General features: G+C 43.7%; 1 protein-coding gene and 1 long non-coding RNA gene across 2 annotated transcripts; one reads left to right on the top strand and one right to left on the bottom strand.

Moving 5' to 3' along the window:
- Window positions 1–4,549: 4,549 nt before the first annotated feature.
- On the bottom strand, window positions 4,550–10,259 carry HAND2 (heart and neural crest derivatives expressed 2). Its single transcript, XM_058192867.1, has 2 exons — window positions 8,996–10,259; window positions 4,550–5,573 (listed from the first exon to the last, which is right to left on the bottom strand). Exons 1-2 carry the CDS (start codon window positions 9,581–9,583, stop codon window positions 5,475–5,477), a joined length of 687 nt encoding a protein of 228 aa, XP_058048850.1. The 5' UTR covers window positions 9,584–10,259; the 3' UTR covers window positions 4,550–5,474.
- On the top strand, window positions 10,152–16,166 carry LOC131203035 (uncharacterized). The gene is made up of 5 exons (XR_009156288.1): window positions 10,152–10,271; window positions 10,403–10,991; window positions 11,284–11,340; window positions 11,635–11,703; window positions 15,707–16,166. It is a non-coding gene; the product is annotated as an uncharacterized LOC131203035 (long non-coding RNA).
- Window positions 16,167–22,560: the final 6,394 nt, after the last annotated feature.

The raw sequence follows: 22,560 nt of genomic DNA, 5'->3' as shown, positions 1-22,560 counted from the left end.
CTAATCCAATAAGCATTCCATGCTTTGGAAAGACCCCAGTCATTTTTTCAGTGTACATCCCTTCTTATTAAGTCTGCTACCTTCACCAGTCACTCTTTAGAAAGTATGAAGCCTGTTCTGATTGTGGTATCAGTAAGGGTGGTTGAATTACTCTGGAAGCCTTGGTTAGTGGAGAAAGGATGATTGGTAAATAGCTGAGAAAAAAAAGAACACCCTTCTGAAGATTAAATTGAGACTTTAGAAAAAAAATACTTTAGATAATGTGTGTATGTGTGTATCAGTATAAAAGCTACATCTGAAAAATCTAAAAAAACCCAAAACCTTTCTAGAGTTCCTCTCCCCACTTCACATTTATAATCTGTCTGTTGCCCTCAGTAGAATGCATTTCTTTGGCAATCTGTCTCCTTGCATCAGTCTATTATTGAACTTTAAAACTTTAACTCATTGGCAAGTTTACTAGAAAGTTAAGGTAATCTCAAGCAAGCTCAGATTGCAATGAGGGGTTGACAGCAGAGTCCTATGCAACTATTTAGGAGTAATTCCATCCAGTTTACTGAGACATAAACATTTGTCATTGCAGTTTTAATATATAGTATAGAATATCCAAAAAAATGGAGCAATGGGTTTGTTTTTATTTTTTATTTATTGCTACAACTAAGAATCTTGGTACAACCCATGGAAGCTTGCTTGCTTGTTCAGCTTGAAGATGCCACAAGACATATTGCTCTTTTTAAAAGGGAAGAAAAAACAATGGATTTATCTCAATCTAAAAGGAATGTTTTTACGGATTTTCTTTTATATGTTTTATGGTATTTTTTTAAGTGTTGTGAGCTCCTTATGGTCGGGATTTTTTTTTTTTAAAAATAGAAACTGTGGGTTTGCAATCCAGACTGATCCCTATTTAGTTTATCTCTAATCATCCATGGATCGGGGTCTCCAACCTCGGCATCTTTAAGCCTGGCGGACTTCAACTCCAAGAATTCCCCAGCCAGCAAAGCAACTAGTTTTTCAACTGGGAGTTGAAGTCCGCCAGGCTTAAAGTTGCCAAGGTTGGGGTATGAACTGTATCAAAACTGGCTTGAGGATAGTTGTCTTCCGTGGGCTTAAATAGACCCAATGGATGGTACAGCGTACAGCGTGATTCCGGTTTCCGGCTGGAAACTTTCTTCCTTTGAAACGGAGCCCTTTCCAAGACAGAGGAAAATAGCCCCGAAGTCCCGGGCGCCAGTACTGCCTCCATCAGCCGGAACCTTACAGCCAAGAAGCCTGGCAAGGGCAGGAGCTTTTTGAGATTGCACCGAAAAAGATTGCACAATCCAAGCCCTTCGACTTTTCCGTGGGGAGGCGCTTTTTTTTTTTTTTAGAACAGTTGCACTAGCTTCTTTTTCGCCAACCTTCTTCGTTAATTTTCTCCTTCGATTACTTATGAGATAATCGCCACAGCTTTTAAAGCCATTTTTCCCAGCCGGAAGGCGAAAAAAATAGCGAGTCCTTGCTCCACGGTGGGGCTCAGCCCTGAGCAGTTCTCGCCTCAATAGATCTGCGCGCGTGCGTGCAAAAGGCGAGGGAGAGAGTTCAAGCTTGACCTTCGCTAGAACTTTGCAGATAGGGAGAAAGGAGGAGAGAGGGAAAGGAGGAGGAGGAGGAGGAAGGGGGAAGGAGAGAGCGCGGCCTGTGAGAAGCCTCTTTTTGTCCTGCCAGACCCATCCTAGGTCCCCGCCAATCGCTCCCCGAAAGGGCCACGTACTTTGACGAGGACCTTATCAGGCCCCCCGCTCCAATCCAGCGATTTGAGGCCAGGGCTCCTGACATCCCAATCGGCCATCAATTTACCTTCCCACCGCCCCGCTTCCCCATTTAGCTTTTAACGTCAAAAGCTACATTTTTGTCGGCTCCGGCCTGTCTAGGGCTCTTGCGATTTAGCTCCAGGAATGATTGCTCCTGAGAAAATAGCAACAGCCCCATTACCGAGCAATTAAAAAAAGCCCTTTCCTCCCCCTCCCCCTCTAGACGCTTCGTCGCTTGCCGTCACCTTTCTCTGGGATCGCCAGCTGACCGAAAGAGACCATTTTTAAAACCCAAAGTTTTGGGATCATTTTTGCGGCGAAAGAAGAAAAGTTTTCCAGTTACTGACTGGTATCTTCTGTTATTTATGCTCTCCATCCTGAGCGCCTCGGTTTGAATCTCATTGCCTGAAATGAGTTTTGAAATCCACAAACGCTTACAAGCATATTGCGGTGTTGCCACCTGAGAAGGAAATGCTAGTTCTGGTTAGTTTAATCCATAGATATTTTAACCATATTCTTCTGAACTCTATTAACATGTAAGGCAGCTCAGGTAGTATCGTCCACCTTTACGATTCCCCCATTATCCGAATAAACCAAAACTGGAATGCACTTTGAAAACTCCGGACTATGAGCTGGATCCTTCTGCCTTTTCATTCCTAGCTTTCGTTTCATCATCCCAGCGTTGCCTGAACGCATGCGCGCCCGTTCAGTTCCAGAAAGATAGATGATGAACCCACAATAGAGTTCGCCCAATATTTATTGTTTCTCGGAATTCTTGGAAATAACTTCTTCCTAAATGACCTTCGTGTTTTGTCTGAGCTGCGAATACTGGCGTGAGAAGAGGACTGGCTTCCTCGAGGAACTTCTATAAATTAACCAGACGCAGATTAGAGTTCTCCCCACTGTCTGAGATTTAGAAGTGACTTCGGTGGAACATCTTTCTTCCCTCAAAGTGGGAAATATTTTAAAAGAAAAGTACCGGCGGGCCTAAAATTGGGCCATCTAACTAAAAGCAAGGTCTTTTTTAAAAAAAGTTTTTTTTAAAAAAAAAAGTCCAGTGTGAAGAATTGTGTTTATAGGTTGGTGAAATCGTCCTATAGTGATTACATGCGGTTGTGCCAGCAGACTAGAAATTCTCCATACGGGGACGGGCTGACCCAAAACTTTGGTGACCTGAAAATTAACACCCAGGACAAATCCTGGAAAGGAAGCGGAGCCACGGGGGGAGATCCAACTTCAGCTGCAGTAGCAGTGATTTCTTTCTTTTTCTATTTCTTTTTTTTTTTTTAAGAGAAGCGCGTTTTCTCGAAAGCAAGTGCACCGGCCAGTCCAAGGAGTCTGACCCCAATGCTAGAAGAGGGCACATCATTCTGGCCGGTTGTTCTAACCTCGCAACCTTCCTGTAGTCAGCGAGAGCAAAACAGCTGCCACTGAAAAAGGAGAGGAGCCAAGCAGTGATCGAGGACATTGTAAGATTTCTTGGTACCTTTACTATAACTGACATACCGGTATATGCCTTTCCCTTTAGATCTGGAGCAGAGCCAACCTGCAGAAGAGGTTCCGTGCTCGCTAGGGGGTACAGATGCAAAAAAAGGAGCAAGAGAAAAAAAAGGGAGAAAATCTCCAGTCGCTTAGTCCCTAACAAAGAGCCATCAAGGAAGCGGTCATAATCTACCCCCCTTTGCGGGTTTTCTGGCCGTTAGATCTTACAGCCTCAACTTGAAAGTTTTATAGCGGTTATTATGATCGCTGGATCGCGCGTTTTCTTTGCTTGATCTTCTGATTTGAGTTCTACCTTGTCCTGTAGGTAATGCTCCTTGTCTTGCCCCAAGAGGCCGGAAAAACAAACGTTTCTGCAAAACGCGATTTCTTACACCTCGACTTCCCAAGGCGCCTTTATATAGCAAGGATCGGGGCCCCCGTCATTTTTAAGAGGAAGGCGTTGACAACTAAGTCCAGCGCCTTTTTTCTCCCGGTGTGGTTCCAAATGCCACCGCCCCGCAAGCCCCCCGCTCCCTCCTCCTATTCAAGAAAGCCAATTCTAATTCGCCAGCGCCGGTTTTTTTTTTTTTTGGGTAGAGTTGAAATAAAAAGGCCTTTGGAAAATGTCTGCTCGGAGATGTCGCAAAGTAAGGAGAAAGTCATTCACATTTCGTGGTAAATGGCTCTCACACACATTTTCCAGTTGCCTGGATTGTTATGTAATCAGGCCAACCGACCGGCTTAACTCTGCGTTGGCCTCCCCCAGCCAAAGCCGCCCGGTGATTTGCCGTCAGAAACTGCTCCCAACGCCGCCTTGCAAGCTGGAAGGCCCACGCCAAGCAGCAAAGCCGGCGTGGGGGGCACCCTCGCTCTGATAAGTGTGAAAGACAGACGCAGATTAGCTTCCGTCTTTGGTTTCCTCCCGCTTTCACAACAAACACCTTTCGAAGGCCGCGGTAAATTATTAATCCATCAGTAAAAATCACAGTACAAAAGTAAACGGACTCTATCCCTCTCTTCTTCCCCAGAAAGCAAAAGAAAACTTAGTTCTGCAGTTTCTTTTTTCATAGCGACTCTTAAACGCTAAGAGGTCTTCTCTCTCTTGATCACAAAGGAAAGTCCCTTTGAGAAAAACCTGCTCCTAGCCAAAATCTCAAAATCATAACAATTGAATAAACACCTCCCGCCCTTGGAATTTCTTTCGGCCCTTCAGTTTCCAAACTGCCGACATAACCTCCGTTCGTTCCCCAAATAAAAGCCTTGTTTTAAAAAAAACAACAACCAGACACAACTACAAGCTGTTCTTAAGCACCTTTACTCGGCAGTGAATCTTAGAGAGTTCGATGTTATTTTCCCAGCCAAACATACACAGGATCGATTTTTATATATTGTCTTCATAATTAAATTGTATTTTTAGTTCACTTTAACCAACCTCTTTGGTTAATGTCTAGATTTTTTAAAAAGGATTTTGAGGTTGGGTTTTAAGCCTTTCTGGTTATAAAATGTAATTATTTTAACTTAAAAAAAATACACTCAACGATCCAAGGAATACTTACAACACTTGGGCCTTGCAATATTAATTATTCAACAGCACGGATTGTAATTTGTTTAATTTTAATTTTAATTTTTGCTTTGCTTCCTTTAGGACTGAAGTGCAGATTAACAAAGAACTGTTAGACACTATTTTCTTCACTGTGGGATGGGGGAGGGGAGGGAAGGGGGAAGTCTCACAACCCTGAGGTCCTACCTCGAGGTAGGAAACCTGGTGGGGTGGGGGAGAGAAGCAACTGGCTTACAGTTATCATCCACAATCATTCAAAACAGAGCAGGGATTAAAGGTATACATTTCATATTACATACTAATGCCTTCATTTTTTATTTTGATTTCCTTTTGTCCCCTGGGTTCTATACAAACAAAGCAACATAACATTCATCACGATGGAAGGGGAACCACCCTTTGGAGATCGTGCTTCTCCTTACCACGCTGGAGTTTTCATCTTCATTTATTTCATTGAACTATGGAATGCTTTTCTTCCAGGATCCACTTTTTTTTTTAAAGGAGAAAGACTAGGGAGGGAAATTGCACATAAATAAACCATACGATTCCAATACAAGGGCAAGAAGGGAAAGTCCTCAGCTCAGCAACCTCGCTTGGAAGGTCCAGAATCCCAGAAGGGACAAGTTCTCCACTCTTCACACTCGCCTTCACTGCTTGAGCTCCAGAGCCCAAACATGCTGGGGCCAGCCAGTCCTTCCCTTGGTTTTCTTGTCGCTGCTGCTCACTGTGCTTTTCAAGATCTCGTTCTGTTTGAGAAAAGGAGTGAAGAGGAGAGACAAAGCCATTATCCTTCCTCTCATTTCTGGATCACCACCTCCCATCCGTACCCTTTGGGGATGTTCTGACTGTCAGACCCGGCTGCAGAACAGAAAACCTAAAAATCAGATTCAATGTTTTATTTTTCACAAGCCAGTTTATTCGAAGGCACGGGGGTGGTGGGGTGGTGGGGATGGGGGTGGGGTTTCACAAATTAAAGTTGCAATTGTAGATATTATCCACATGTTGGAAGCAAGCACCGTTCATTTCAATGGGCGTTTACTTCTTGGTAGATACGTGCTGGAGTTGCTTTACAAGCAGGCTGGTGCCGTGCAGGCACGGGAACTGCAGTCAAAGAAACCCCACTCCCGCTTCTGAACTTATGGGGCACCATTCAGCTTTACGTCTTCCAGACCGGCCGGGTCACAAATCAGAACAAAACACTGCAGATTTTATCCAGATTTTAACAACTTTGACATTCCTTTCTGGGTGAATCATGAGCACGAATACCTATTAAAATATCTTTATTTAAGTCCCAAATAAAAAATTGCTTCTGATGATCATAGGGTCGTCTTAATTGCAAACATATAGCCAAATAGGTTGCGACTGTACTTGCAACTGTACTGGTATGAAATGCACAGATTGTGCAGAGTAAGCCTCTTAGTAAACTTGCTGTAAAACATACACACACAGCACAGTCCCCAAATTCATCATTTTGCCACTAGACAATATATTGTCTGCACCATATCCGCAAGAAAAATTGATGTCTCTGATACACATGTGCTAAAGGTCAGTTTAAATGATTGTTAAATGGGCTACCTCAAATATTGATACAATCTCAATTTAAGGAAAGGGTCTCCCTCCCCTTGGGAGGATAGCAAGTCCAGGGAAAGGTATTTCCTCGAAATCCACTCTATGCCAGTTAAAGCGCAAATACTAAACTGCCTGGTATTTTTTTTTTATTCTAACTATAAGCTATAGGTTTGTCACTGTTCAAAAAGGTTACAGCCTTTGAAAATCACTTTCCATATATGTATCTCCAAAATTGGATACATATTTTATATGGGAGATATTTCAATCAAAATGCCATTAATTTTTCCACTGAATTTTTTCAAGTGAATGTGGATTTTGAGGCCCCAATCCCAATCCAGCTGCTATAACATTCATATATGCACATATTCTGTCAATTTCAGTGAGTTAGCTGCCAGCTTGAAATAAAATTCCAATTTGGAATTTATTCATTTATCTTGACCCTTTCCTAAACTACAACTTAAAATGACTATCAGGCTTGTTTGTAACCTTAATTCTTCTAGTCTGCTTGGGGGTGCATCTTTTAGCTTTCATGCCCTAAAACCTGACAAATTTTAATTCCATAAACAGCATCCCAAAATGTGAAAGAAAATAATCCGAGATTGTCAATTGATCACATGGGCAAACCTGCTTACAGTCAAGCTTTTTCTGCTGCTTTTAGCTTGCAAGAAATCAAGAAACATGATAACTGGAAGTATTGATAGAAGAGGAAGGGCTTCCTATAAGCTATTTAAACTGTAGTTGGTTTAAAATAAACTTGTGCTCCCATTCTAATTCTAACACCACCATTTGGTTTATTGTAGTAAGGGAAGCAAAAATGCAGCCAGACTTGGATATTTTCTGAAAGAAATTCAGTAGAAAGCACTAAGCAATGTGAGTCAAGCACAACTTTTGGAGACTTCGGTTAATATCCAATTGTACATGTTTCCCCAGTCTGTGCCTGCCAGCTGTGTTGTACCTTCTGTTGAGGATGATTGAATTTGTAGCTATCTGGAGGTTACCAGGTTGAAGAAAATTTCAATAACATATTTTGCAGTTTGCATGTTTATGCAGTGACAGAGAATACTCATTGGCACTCATGGGGGAGAAGGAATATAAATCTGAAACTGCAATACCACCTGAAATTTAGAGTCAAACTATTCCAATTCCTCTGGGTTTGTAAGGCAGTTGCTATTGTAGGCATAACAACAGAAGGTGTCCCCCATCCTCCCTTCCTTCTGCCAAATTATATTCTTTTCCTGAGCTGCCTATAAATTCTAGAATAGAACTCTGATGTTCTTGGGCCGCAATTAACAATTTTAAGTCAAAATGTGGATTGTGATGGGAAACTAGTAACTGGGGGTTTGCAAACTGATGGTTTCATCCTCAAACTGAAATTAGGATATTTTCCAACCCACAGCTGAGCAAAAACTAAACATTTGGATTTAAACTGGAATGGAAACTTTTCCAATATTGGAGAGCTAAAGCAAGAAGAATTAGAGAAATAGTTTTTTCCTAAAGCCAGTGATTTTTTAAAGGAGTTCTTGATAGACCCTTCTGCATATCATTGCTGAGAACATTCCAAAGGATTTCATTCAGGGTCAAATTTATAAAGATGTTGGCTCCCAAGACAGTTTCTACAAAATCCTTTAGCCAATTGGTGAATCCTTGACTAGTTTCGCATGTCTGCAGTCCTAAAAGACCTTGAGACTAGAAACCAATGCAGCTAAAAAGGGATGGGGTTTATTTTGAAGGATGAGTTGCAATTTCATCTAAAGAAATGTTTTCCCCCTTCCCCTCATGGACCTGTGTGTAGTTACACAGCAACTCCGTAAACCTGGTCAAAATGGAAGCGAAAGGGCTGCTCCAGCCAGTGATACTATATCTGAATTTTTCCTATCTTTCTCATTTTTAAAAAGTCTTCCTTAGGAATAAAGGAAGATGGATGTTTTATTATATATGAATTAATATATGACTATCTCAAGGACCATTTCCAATTGGTCACAGGAATGCAATTCATACTTGGAGTGGGCATATTCTCCTATTCACAGGCGTCCAATTTACCCGGCTCTGAACTCCAGAAAACATTATACACTATTTAAACAAAATTTGAAATACGAATTACTTCAAATTGAGAATATTTTTTTGGGAAATCAATCCAAATCATTGCCTCTATCTCCTACGGCCAGCCCTGACCAGGGTCAAATTCTTCCCTACTCATTTTGGCTCCATGAGCTTGGCTTGCGGTCGGGGACACCAGGCTATTGTTTCTCTGGGCACGGCCCTCAAGCAAGCCTCGCCGCCCCATTCCAAACGCATTGGAGGAACCTTCCCCCTGGATCCTTCCGGGACTCCTAAGAAACGACCCGGGCTTTCTTTGCATTACCCGAAACTCACTATCTTCCCCCCTTGTCCGCGGTTGGTCTCTAAATTTCAATCGATTAAGGGGGGACTTAGCCGGATGCGGCTAAGAAGCGCGGCCCGCTCCGCTTCTGAGCAATGTCTTTCAGCGGCCCGTCCGAAGAGAGTGGGCCTGTCTAAGCAGAAGAGGGTTCGGCGCTGATGGCCTGTGAGCCTTGCCTTCCCCACCCCATTCCCTCCCGGGCCCGCGGGAGACACTGACCAGCTCCTTCTTCCTCTTGTCCTCCTTGAGGTCGGTCTTCTTGATCTCAGCCTTGAAGGCCTCGGCCTCGCCGTTGGCGTCGTCCTTGGCCAGGAGGTCCATGAGGTAGGCGATGTAGCTGGTGGCCAAACGCAGCGTCTTGATCTTGGAGAGCTTGGTGTCGGCCGGGACGTTGGGGATGCACTCGCGCAGCTCGGCGAAGGCGCTGTTGATGCTCTGAGTCCTGCGCCGCTCCTTGCGGTTGGCCGTGCCACGCCGTTTGACCGGCCGGGGGCCGCCCCCCAAGCCCGGCGGCCCGCCGCCACTACCAGGGGGAGCCACGCCGCCCACGTAGTGGTGGGGATGCTCCAGGCCTGGCGCTCCGTTGGCGTACTCGGGGCTGTACGAGAGCGCCATGCTGTAGTCGGGCGGGGACATCTCCGAAGGGTGGCTGCTGATCAACCAGCCGTGGAAGTAGGGGTTCTCCTCGTGGCTGCAGCGGCTGGAGGCGGCGGCGGCGGCGGCGGCTGCTGCTGCTGCGGCGGCGGCGAAAGGGTAGCCGTCATGGTGGACCACCGAATGGTGGGGGAAGCCACCTACCAAACTCATCGCCGCCGGCCTTCCACGGCCGCCCGCCACCCCGGATCCGCTCCCCTGGATCTCCGCTCCCGTGAAGACCCCCGCCTTAGCACCAGCTCGTCGCCATCGGGCAGGCGCTGCCAAGTCCCCCGGGCGCCGGGAGGGCAGGATCAGTCACCACCGCCGCACTCATACGGGGCGGGAGGGGGGCTTAACCTTGGAAGCTGCAGGAAAGGTAAGGAAAGCAGCGCCCCCTCCCCGAAGGGATTAGCTGTCCTCCCTTCGCGTCTTCTGAGTAATTGTCGAACTAGCAAGAAAGGGGGCGGTTAAAGGTTTGTTTACTTACACCTGCATTTCCCTCCCTAACTTCCCCACGTCTCCCTCCCCTCTGCCGCCCTGCTCCCCAGGCCCGCCGCCTGGACGGGAATCGCGTCTCCTTCGATTAAAGTGTGAGCAGCAGAGTCTCCTCCTCTTGGGTTCTAGTTCTTCTTACTCAGGTCCCGGGAATAAAAAACCCAGCCAGTCCGTTTTCGGGGGAGGAGGGGAAATCCGGCGGTCTTCCTGCTCAGACGTGGACCCTCTGAGAAGAGTGATAAGGATGGTCTCGAAAGAGGGAAGAAAGGATGAAACAGCACAACGCTTAGATGGCAGAGTCGGAGCTGCGCACTGCACTGGTCGGTTTTCCCAGCTTGATCTCCATGTACAGCTACATCTTTAGGTAGTTCGGGTTAATATATGTCGTCAGAGGCTCTTTAAGCCAATCACTACAGACCGGGGTGGGGCATTTCGCTTTGAGCCGTAAAACGTTTTTTGATCTTCGCGCTGCTAATTGTTCAGCTTCTCCTTTAGGATTGGCTGCCGTTTCTATCCGTAATATAATTAAAACAAATCAGGAAAAATCTCTGCCCACCCCCCACCTCCAGCATTCAGAGATTAATGCAAGCATTTAACAATGCTTTCCTGTAAGGATCTTCGTGCCTGCCTTGTGTTTTGGTGGAAAATCTTATCTATTAAAATGGATTGAAAGTAAAACAAGGAAGACGTTTGACTGTCTCAGTTCAGAGGTATTATTATAATATAATATTATGATGTAAGTATATCTATGTATTGCCAAACAATGAATAGTATACCAGAATACATTACTATATACAGTATAATAGAATACAATAGTATTGTATGTTTGATATAAAAGTATGCCTATAGTTAAAACTGGTTAAATTATACTAATAGTACATTTACAAAGATGAGGGGAGAATATCTGATGCTGAGACAAGCCATTTACATTGTCGTTTATTGTCACTTAAATGTATGTCCAGAAAGAAACCAAGATCTGGAGTATAATGAGAAGAGATCCCGCTCTAGGACCATAATATCCTGAGAATTTTATTAATGAGTCTATTTTTGCAAGCCACCTTATTCCAGCCAACGAGACCTCTAGGTTTGTATAAGATTCCTTTGATATAAAATGATGCCTGCTTGTTCAGTGTTATTCATAGACAAAAATAAATGAAAATAGCCTCTCCCCCAAAAGAGGAAAGCAAAAAGGAAATGGGGGGCGGGGAGAGGAAGGAAAATAAAAGAAGGAATTGTATGCTCTAAAAAGGGGAGAACCAGGTCTGATATTAAGGAAACAGTCAGTTGTTCAAAATGCTGACCTGAGCCATGAATTAATGCCTTTTTTTTTTTTTTGCCTAAAATGATTTTAATCTTAATGCCCCTCTCCACCCCAGCTTTTTGGTCTGTCCAGTATCACCACCTAAAATCAGCCGTCTTTTCATTTAGGCTGGGTAAGTAATCAAATCTTTTCAACAGCACCTCAAACTCTTACTTTTTATATTTCTGCTAAAAAAATCCAAGCATATGCTTGTACTTTTTGTATTTAACAATAAAAGACACATCCAAACAGCTACTTTATGACTGTTACTACCAGTGTGGCCAGAAAACATGAGGAAAAATGTTTGACCTAACGGTAATATTAAGCTAAAGTATGCATATGTATCCTTCCTTTATTATTTTTACAAATAATTCAAGGCAGTGAATCTATCCAACACACCTTACTTCTATTTCCCCCACAACTACAGCTCTATGGGTTAGGCTGAGAGTGAATGCACCCAGCTGGCTAAGGCGGGACTTGAACTTTCTGAAGTATGGTAGGTAACAAAGTCCTGATCAAAATTAGTATTCATGTGTAGTTTTTGTGCCTATGAAATGTTTTACACACAGAAACAAGAAAAAGTTTGTTTCATGCATGCACTAGAAATTTGAACTTAGGCAACGTCTAGCCTTGTCCCTGAGGTAGGATTGATATGTCTGGGAAAGATCCCACCCCTTGCACTCTTGGAAAGAAGAGTAAGGTTAAAATAGCTTAGGACACAGCCCCAAACATAAAGGGAGCAACAGATCAAATGATCGCACTTACCCTGGAAAACTTTATTTTTGTTTCTGCTGCTTTACCCAGCATATGGGCTTAATTCTTTCCTGATCACAATCATAAAACCGTACAAAGAATAAAAGTTTCTTGATCTGTTGCTTCAAGAAAAATTCCTGAAAGCAAAATTACAGCTTACCTGTGACCTGAAAATAGGAAAGAATGGGAGGAATACATAAAATAACTGTATAGGTTCTGGTTCATCAGAAAGAGGAGGGTTAGAGTTAGGAGGAGGAGGAAACAAACAAACAAAAATCCAGCCAAAACACAAGGGGTCTTCCACACCAACTCTGGATTTTGCAATATGGGGACCCTGTTTTATTTCAAGACTACTGCTTCATCTCACTGCTACCCACTCCTCAAGCGGTCACAGCCAAAGGCAGAAGAAGGGAGACAAAATGTGATGGTTGCAGACCTTAAAGTAGACTGTGGTAGGGCTCATATCTAGCAGTGGGACTTACTCCTGATTAAGCATTCTTAGAGGTGCACAAGTAATCTACAAGTTTTCTACCAGCAAGAGAAGCCTTGCTGTTAAGACTGCCTCTCATTCAGTACAATCAAAATTAAATGAATGAGATTCAAATTCTGAATCTTATTCACAGAGAATTTTCTGAATAAAGGTGGGGAAAAGTCCCATTTATTTCACTGATTCATTTTAAATAATGGCTAAATCTAACCTCAAACTTTCTGCTGTCACTGGTGCCTCCATTGTAACCCATTTGAGAAATATTTGGCTCAATAGGAGAAAAGCAGTGTGTGTGTCAGGCCTTTGCTCCTCACTGCACAAAGGAAAGACCTTCCATTTCTAATGAAATCCCAGAAGAGCAGCAGATTCTCCCAACACCAGATAGATGAAGGCTAGGACTGAGACTGAAATGAAAAAAAAAAGATGCATAAACTTTACCCTATAATTGTCATGATTTCTTTTGCGGAAACAAGCCAATCTGAAATGAATGTCTTTTCACACATGTGAATGCAGGGGAATCTTCATGTGGAGATTTTAATGGAGAGTTTAATGAAAATAAATAACCATCTATGGCAGCAAATGGACAAATGCTAAATATGCCCCATATAAAGATGGTCAATGGCACCCATAGTCTGGCCTGCAATGTGCCCCCGTTTAAATTTAGTTAATGGTGGCCTGATATTAAGTCTCATTAAGGAGGGAAAGGACGGTGACCGCAATCTTAATTATTTACAGGCACCTGAGGACTTTGCCCTGGTTTCTGGGGGAGCCTGACTTCCCCTCAGAATGGCAGATGACTGTCAGGAGGGCAGTAAACGCAAGGAAGCCATTTGGAGCCCCCACCGGCAATTCGGTTAAATCCAAGCATTTGACTTGATCCCGATTTTCCGGTTGAGGCATTAAGTCAATTTACACCCAGCTCCTAGCATAGCTGCTTGGAAGCAGAGCAGCCCTGTCCACAGGAACGTTTACTCGCCACGAATGTATGCAGCCCCGCTGCATTTAAGAAAAGGCGGCGGAATTTCTTGCCTAAACACCAGATCAGGTTGTTGAGGAAAAGCCGGGATTCGTTTCTTTTTAAATGAAACACCTTCATTTTAGGATTTCTATTGCTAGTCGCAAAACTTTGGAATGACTTCCCTGATGCGAAAGGCATAAAGCAGCCATTGGTTTCCATAATATTGTGTTTAATCAGACAACAGAGGTTAACCTGGCTGTTAACGCAGCAATGCAGGGACTTGCTTTTTCCGCACTTCTTGAATCCTTAGCTTCGCCTCTGCCGAGGCAAACGCAGCTCTTGAGACATTTCTCCGGCAAAGTGCTGGGGCTGCTTTTTCAGAGTTTCTGAGAAAAAGTCCCGGCCAGAAACAACGGAGCGAAGGACCATCAGATCCCTCGGAGAGAGGAGAGGAAAACCGGAGCGGGAAAAAAAAAACAAAAAAAAAACAACTCGCTCTCGTCTGATACCGACCCAGCGAGCGGCCCTTTTCTCGTCTCCGAGCGAGGTGGCTGTTCGGTCTGAATCCTTCGGAATGACACTTTGCCTGACTCTATACTGCAGTGCAATTCGGCCTTCGCTTCCTCCCGTCCTCCTGAGCTTTCTTTACTTTTCCATAAAGAGTCACCTATGCAAATTCATATGATCACCTCCTTATTAACCAAGAAGGGTTTGAAAGATCCATAGAAGTCAATAAAACGAACGTCCCGTTTGAATGTAATATGCAGGATTAGAAGAAGAAGGGGGAAAAAAGATTATCCTCTGTTTTAAACGGTTGTGCTTATAAATTAATGCAGTTTTTTTACAAAGTCGAAAGAGACTAATGGTCCGTTCACTTGTTTAGTAAATCGACATTAATTTAAGAGAACTGATGTCCCGCACAGGCCAGGCACTTTCTTCGCGGTATATTGATTGCGTTCTGTACAGATCCGCTTGGAAGTAAATCCCCCGGAGCGGACCAAGAGCTTCCACCGAGACAGGCTACGCTGTAGCCAAGTTCAGAAGCTTGTTATGTGTTCGAAGAAGTTGGTTCAAGGCGCATATAGATTTCTTTTCCTGAGTTTGATGCTTCTCTTAAGTTAATTAAGAGCCATGCTATAGCAATGCCTGGGAATACACTGCAATAAATTATGAGGCCAATGTGTGTGGGGAGGGAGTTGTTTGAAAGAAGTGAAATGAAGAAACAATGGTTAAAAGGATTAATGGAAAAGAAGGGAGAAGTCAGAAAGAGAAAGTTAAGAGGAAAACGACGAAAGGCAATTTCCTTTTCGGTCTCGCAGTTCGATGGCCTGCACCCCGAGTTTTCAACTTTGCCTGTCTGATTTCTTTTCCAGAACTCTTTGTTAGAGGTTTGGGCAGATTATAATCTGGAGCACGAAGGGCGCTGGGCAGCCCGGGGGGTTTCGAAGGGAGCGGAGATAGATTTAAGAAAGGCACATTTCAGTCTGTCCTCTGAGCTGCGGCCGCTGGAGATCAAACAGGGCTCTTCGGTTCTGGGTGCCGCCGGGCCAGGTGCTCGGTAATGCCGTTGGATGGCCCAGGCGCGGGGCGCTTGGAACCGGCGGAGTGGTTATCTAGTATCCAGGCCACAAATCTCTCCCACATGCAGATAATTCGCCTTGATTTCCACTTTTCTTGTATCTGTTCTTTTCTTTTCTTTCTATCCTTATCTAAGTTGGACAAAATGTGTTCTCTTTTAGTTTCCTCCCTCCCTCCCTCCCTTCCTTGCTTTCCTCCTTTCCTAAAACGCACGTGTGTGCGAGAGCAAGAAAGAAAGAACTGTAAGCTTGGTGGTCAAACTCGCTTCCACTGTCTTCTTTGGCCATGCAAATAAACCAAAAGCGCTACTAAAAGACCACAGGTCAGTGACATAAAGTGCGCAGTTTCTCTGGCTGTCCTTCCCTGCGAGTTTTCTTCCGTTCTTCCTTCTTAGGTCCCGTTAAGAAGGGAGGGAGGCTCAAGATAATTTAAATGTCCATTATTTACAAGCGGCAAAGCTCAAGAGAGGAAATGTACCGAGGAAAGGATGGCTTAAAAAGGATTATTGTAGTTGGTATTTGGAGGAGGAATACAAGCCAGTTCTTCCTCCACTCCACCCTTGCCCCTACTTCTACAATGTGCACAGAGACTTTGGCGTGTTTTAAGGCTCACTCCAGCCTTCGAGGGTTGATGCTATTTCTTCATAGCTTCCTTTTTTGCCCCACTCCTCTCAAGAACATCTCAGTCATAATACAATGTTGAATGAATGCGATTTATTCTTAGGGACGCTCAAGTCGACAGCTGCTGGATATAATAAGCCTTGGTTGTTTGGATTCTCACCGCAAGCAGAGAAATGACTGGGGAAAGCAATGACCGTCCACCACTCAGACAGAAAGGAGCCTGGCTCTGCAATTTCCCTCCATCTGCGATTCGGATTCTGGAAATTGCCCGCGATGCCTTTGGCCCAAGGGAAACAGTTGCCCGGGAGAGTAACAAAAGCATCTCACTCCCCTCCCCTCTCCAGCACCACAGGGCAAGTACAGCGCCTTCTACCGATTCTGTGTTGGGGCCACAAATCTACTAGGCAAGTCCATTCAGACCAGCGGGCTTTCCCGTTAAAATCGGCGGCATTTAGACTGCATGCCGCCGCTTTGTGTTGCCTGCTAAATCGGACGGGTTTATCTAGCAGTAGGTCCCAATTAAAACGCACATACATACGTGTCTTTAAAGCAGGACACCAAGATAATGCAATGAATAGTAATTTATAAAGTGATACCCAAGAATGTCTTGGAAATAAAAACATTTTGCTGTCTCTCCTACACTTTATTTTTTTTATCCGTCTGCCAACGTAGTTTATTTTTTGATGCAATTTTGACTCCTCCTTGGAGTGGATGAGTCAAAATGGATGAGAAAGAAATATTTTTCTGTCTCTTCATCTCCCTTTCCCCCGATTTTCATTATTTTGTGTATTATTTACAGATTTCAATAATCTATATTGGTATGTCATCAAATGAATCTGACATTACCTCCTTCCTCCAATATATTATTTCTGGATAACAATTCCCTTGGTGATTGAAGACTGCAAGTCTTTACTATTGTGTCTAGTGTTTATAGCGTTATGTAGGTATGTCTCCTCTTTTAGATTTATTTCACTGATTTAAAAAACAGGAATTCCATCTAAATGAGTTCAGGTTTACTTAGGTTTATGGAATGGAGAAGAAAATCATTGCCGTTCCCAATTGCTGGGTGCTTGGGAGCATCAGATTCAGGCTGGTGGGTTCTTTGCGTGCTTCCTTAAATGTCTTATTCAGCTGAAGAGGAGGCATCCCTAAAATATGTTCTACTAATTCAGGGGACTTTATCTCCCAGAAAATTGGGTTTAGGGGATGGGATTACAGTTTAACACGTTTATTCTCGAAAAACTCATATCTTCTTTCATGCAACCATTCATCCAATTTCCTACCTCCTTCCAATTATTGATTTATGAAGAAATCGGGGAGCCTTGAGGGAGGGTTGACATCTGGCTGGTTGCATTCACCTTATCTCTATCTCCCATTGAGACTGCCCCCCCAAGCATTCCAGTTACATATTCAGGAGAAAAAATGGGGTGTGATCCCGCACTATCAAGGAGCCGTAGCTCTTATCGACTGTTAATTGTTTCATCAATTTTACAACTTAAGATATGTGAGATCTCCCCCCCCCCCCAAATTCCATAATTGGAATCAAGAGGTCTTTGCTTGCCAGTCGATACCGATAGCAGCACACGATGTGAGAGTCCCTCACCATGCTATCCCAATCCTACTCTGACCTACAGTCCATAGAATTCAGAGGGTATTTTATTCCAAGTATAGGTTGTACCCCAAGAGATGTGGGTAAAGTTTCTTCTTTTTCCTTGCCCATCATTTGTAAAAATTAAAATTATTTATTTTTAAAAAAAATAAAATTATATTTATTATTTTAATATAATTATCCTGACATTGTATAGTGTCCACAGATTCCTGTCTTGTTATAATATTTTAGAATGTTATTTTTAGGGGTTTTTTTGTGATTTCATATTGTTTAAATAATTATGGTTTAGATTAAGGAACCTAGAGTTCTTTATTTGCAAGAAACAGCTTTCTGGATTTCTAAGCATTTTACAGGGCAATTGCATAGATTACTTTTAAACAACTATGTAAATTAGGGCAAGAGCTTATTAATTGAAATATATGAGAATTACTTTTTATGTGGGTCTAGGGATAATTCCCACAACCAAGTAAACTGTATGTCGGAAGGGAGATTTCAATTGGAATTAGTTTATATATTGCAGGGTAACCAGCCTAAACTTCATTTATTTTATGGTATTAAAATCCCTGCCAAGTAATGGAGTACTGTGAAATGCCTTCCTAGCTATTCAGTCTTGTCTGGGCTGAATGCTGAGCTTCACCTGGACACCAACTCACCATTGGTAAATATCCTATTTTGCTTTTGCCCGTTCAAGGGGTGGAGATTTAATAACAGCAGCAATTCTCATCATTTCCTTCCAATAAGTATTCTCGTTGGGGATAATGGAAATTGTAGTCAGACCTATCCAGAGGACTTCGATCGTTGGAAGGAGAGGCACAAGGAAATCCCAGAGTTTCCGGCCCAGTCTATGTCCGGAACTGAATTGCTGTTGGAAAAATAAAGATGACAGGCTGACGACTTCGGCTTAAATTCCACAGCTGTCGCAAGTGATTTCTCCGCACTTTCTTTAGCACAAGCACCTCCAAAGATTCCTGGGATTTAGTGGATCCCTTCCTCTAGCTCTCTTAAGATCTGGGCGTCTTCTCAGTCAGCTAAACTCACACGCGGGATCCCCGCGTCCTTCTGCAAAGTCTGGATCTAGGGCCGTGGTGAGGTTAATGTGTTATAGTGGCAGAGGGAGATCTGGGCTTCAGTTTGCCTAATTAAAGGAAATAGTGTAATTAAGGTTAGTTACTCAGGAAAGGATCCCATGGGCCGAGGAGAACGACATTGAATAAAGAACGAGTGTATATGGCGCGGTAGTATTGCCTAAGCGCGTCGTTTAGCAGAAGCTCTTCGAACTTATGGAAGCTCTGCTAAATACGAAATGTGAAGCGTCCTGCCTTATCTGGCCTTGGCAACGATTTATTTGCATTTAGCTGTGGGAAGAAGCGGAGCGGGAGGATCATCCGTCCTGAACCGAATTGCTTTAGCAGGAAAACGAATTTCCGCCCGTCTTTACATTCTTGCAACTGTAAGCTTTCCTGAAATCGAGACCCCCTTGCGGTTGTGGCCTCTTCTCCAGTCAGCTCCCAGAGTTGGAGCGCCGCGAGAAAGGCAGAAAGCCACCACCCAGAAGGGGCTCTGAGCTTCGGTCCTTCGTGTCCTGAAAGGGGGTGGGGATCGCGACGGCGGAGGTGAAATGCTGGGAACAGCAAAACTGTGATATATATACACAGGGACGGGGGCTCTGGTAGCACTCAAGTAACTTTGGAGAAGCGCCAAAGCCAGAGCGCGAGCCTTTCCTGCAAATACCATTATTATTATTCTGCTGCTGCTGGTGCGCTTACTTCAAGCTCTGGGAAAGACTTGCGGGTTCAAATGCGCCGAATTCTACTCTACAGTTTCAGTGCATTGGTTTGAAATCTCAGAACATTTCAAGCGTCAGTCGTGAGTTCCGTGACCTTCGGGTTCAGGTAATCGTTTAAAAACCCAAAGAAACGAGGCCTGTTGCTCAAAGGCCTTTGCTTTCACCCCCTTTCCTGAGTCGCGCGAGAAACCAAGCAGCGCCTTCCAAGAATCTGTCCTTCACTCCTCTTCTGGGAATGAATACCCTTCGCGGCTTCTGTCTTAGAGCTGATCCGGTCTCTCTGGTCTTCGCAGTAGACGCGAAACTTTCAAACAGGAACGCAGTGGACCGGACGCAACCGAGCGAGTCCCGTTGGAGCTCAGCGGAATTTCCTCCGAGGCAGCAAGGAATCGATCGCTGTCGCCGGACCCCTTCTTGCCATCTCCGTTGACAAAAGCAGTCAGTCGTCTTTCGAATTTGGAAAGCTCCACGTTCACACACACTTCTACAGAGGTGTCGGTGTGCTTAAATCCCCGCCCCCCAGCCCCGGTATCTCAGTGTAATTGATCTGGCTGAGTGAGGCCGTTGTGGTAATTTGGATACACCAAGTCTCCAGATAATGACATATAATCAGACGCAGGGTCACTTGGTAATTCTCTCATGACAAACTCCTTCTGCGCTCTGTGATCTCCTTTCAAACTAAATTTCACACAAACAAATAAAGCAAGGCAGGGTAAATTCTTAAAACACCCCCATAAGGCCAGGGCGGGAGAGAGGAGGAGAAAGTCTAGAAAAGTCTGCTAATAAATAGGGAGAAGTAAACAGGCTGCCGGAGAAGGGAACACACGCGGGTTTAAGAAAGACCGTCTTATCGCAGGAAAGGCATTTGTGTACAAAACGCGAGGAGGAAAAACTGTTCTGGCTCACGTTAAAAATGACATCAGTTAAATTTAAAAATAAGGACAAACAGAACATGTCATAAGGGATACACGGGAGAGCGAATGGGCAGCAACCTCCGGCCCTTTGCTTGCGCTTCTTCCTCTGCAAGCCGGCAGCTCCTCCGCCCTCCCGGGTCCCTTGAGGACCTGCGGTGCACCATTAAAGCCGGCGAGGAGGAGGAGGGCGGAAGTGAATCCCGGTCTAACCGAATCGGGTCTGGTTTTCTCTTTGGACACCAGGAAAAGAACCAGAAGAACCATCATCTTGTAGCCGGAAGGAAACTTAACAGCCGTCTGCAACCTGTGGGCATCACTTGCAGCCATGGCAGGTGATGCCCACAGGTTGCAGGTAACCGGTCCTTTAAACCAGGGATCTCCAACCTTGACAACTTTAAGCCTGGCGGACTTTAACTCCCAGAATTCCCCATCCAGCTTTGCTGGGGTTAGGGTTAGGGTTAAGATGGGGAATTCTGGGAGTTGAAGTCCTTCAGACTTAAAGTTGCCAAGGTTGGAGACCCCTGCTTTAAACTGTCTGATGGAAGATCACAGAAGTATCCAGAAAAAGCAGCAGTGCTCAACATCTGCAGCCCTTTAAAGACCAGCTGTGCACCCAAGAGAGAAGGTGGCTGAGAAGACCTATCCACGTCCATGTCTGCTTAGAAGAAAGTGTCCCTGAACTACTGGAACCACTTCCCCCTTCCCCCAAGTTGGAGAATACCTCTTTATTCAGTTTAGTGCAATTTCATTCTGAATTTACATAGGAGTGGGCTGCTTCCAAGGCAGGGGAAAGAATGTTTTGCAAGGGGACAATGAACACATTTGATGAATCCAAAAGACAAAAAGTAGCTATCAATACAAGCTGTTTCTTGGAATCATCATTAAGTAAGTGGAAGGATAGAATCCTTTAAAAGCCAAGTTGCCTTTAGGAAAGCAGCATATTTCATTGCCTACAAGTCTTGAATAATAATTGAAACAATGGATGGAAATTAATCAAGAAGAGAAGCAACCTAGAACTAAGGAGAAATTTCCTAACAGTGAGAAAAATTAACCAGTGGAATGGCTTGTCTTCAGAAGTTGTGGGTGCTCCATCACTGGAGGCTTTTAAGAAGAATCTGGATAGCCACCTGTCTGGAATGATAGGGTCTCCTGCTTGAGCAAGGCTTGGGCTAGAAGACTTCCAAAGTCCCTTCCAACTCCATTATTCTGTTATAATCCATGTGCTTTACTGCACTTATCCTTGCTACCACATCCTCAGGCTTAGACAGAGGAGGGCATGAGATTTACAGGCCCTTTTCTCACTGCTGAGTTGAAGTGCTCTTCCCCCATTGTTCAATCTGACAGAAGATCTGTTGCTTTCATTTCCTATTCTTGACTTCTTTGTCTCAGTTCTGGTTCACTGCCAAATGGGGCAGTCCTAATTTTACATGTCCAACTTCTGATAACCAAAGCTATTAGTTCAGTATTAAGCTGTTTTTTTTTAAAAAATTAAATAAAACAAGACAAACATTGAAGCTGATTCACATACATCAATTTTATTTAGAACCTCTTTTTTCCTTTCTTTATATAAGTAACAAATGCTGACTTCATGTTCTTTCAAGAAGCAAAGACGGTGGCACCGTCCCATCATTTCAGAGTTTCAGTCTATTACTCTATGTTATTTCATTCCTACACCATTTCATTGTTATGCTATTTCAAGCCCTGATAAGTAATGGTAGTTATTTTTCATGCACTGTTGTTTATTTAGCTTATGGTGTATCATACATGGGCTAGCAATACTGTATTTATTAACATTTCATCTAGATTAGAGAGAACACAATAAAAATATAAATGTTAAAAAGATCTATATTCAAATACCAATGTCTAGGCCATCTAACCATTGAAACACAGTGTCATTTATATTAAAAAAAAATCAGATACTGGACCAGTATATCCCCTCTGTTTACCGCCAGTCACAATATCACACTAAGGAGAGGTTGCTATGCCTCATTGATACAGAGAATCCCAGCAGATGTGGAGCACTGAGGTGCAAATCCTATTCAAGATTGTCCATTGCTGACAAGACCGGAATCTTTTTGTGGGGTCATTTATATGTCTTCCTATATCTAGGCATCCAGCAACCCATTTGACTTTCCATTGGAAATTGATGTTAAAGTTGTTGGGCAGATGTTGTGCAAGTGTTAGTGGGGATTTCCTGGATTTGATAAATAAGGAAGGTCGATATGCACCAGTAGGAGTGAATTGTTCATAATTTTTCTGTATTTTTCTCACTAGTACTTTTTGCCTTCTGGTGGTGCTATATGGCTCAGGACAGGAAACCAGCAAGTCAGAGTGTTTTTAATACATCCGCTTATAATTCTCCTGGTATTGTTGAGTCTGGCGTTTAATTTACTAGTATGGCAGCTCTTAAGCCACACATGGGCACAGTATTCTTCTGCAGAATAGACCAAATGTGCTGACGATTTGAGGGTGGCAGCTGAAACTCCCCATTTAGCTCCATATAATTTCTAAAGTATGTTGTTCCTAGTATTGATTTTGGTCACCATATTTCTAGGTGTATCTTATAAGGGAGAGTCTGGTCCAATGTTACTCCAAGGTATTTTGGATGGGGATCATAGGGGAATAAATCGTTTAAATAGACCATCGGG

Source organism: Ahaetulla prasina, chromosome 8 (assembly GCF_028640845.1).
Source record: "Ahaetulla prasina isolate Xishuangbanna chromosome 8, ASM2864084v1, whole genome shotgun sequence".
NCBI classification, from domain to species: Eukaryota; Metazoa; Chordata; class Lepidosauria; order Squamata; family Colubridae; genus Ahaetulla; species Ahaetulla prasina.
This window is presented reverse-complemented; position numbering and strand designations above follow the sequence as displayed.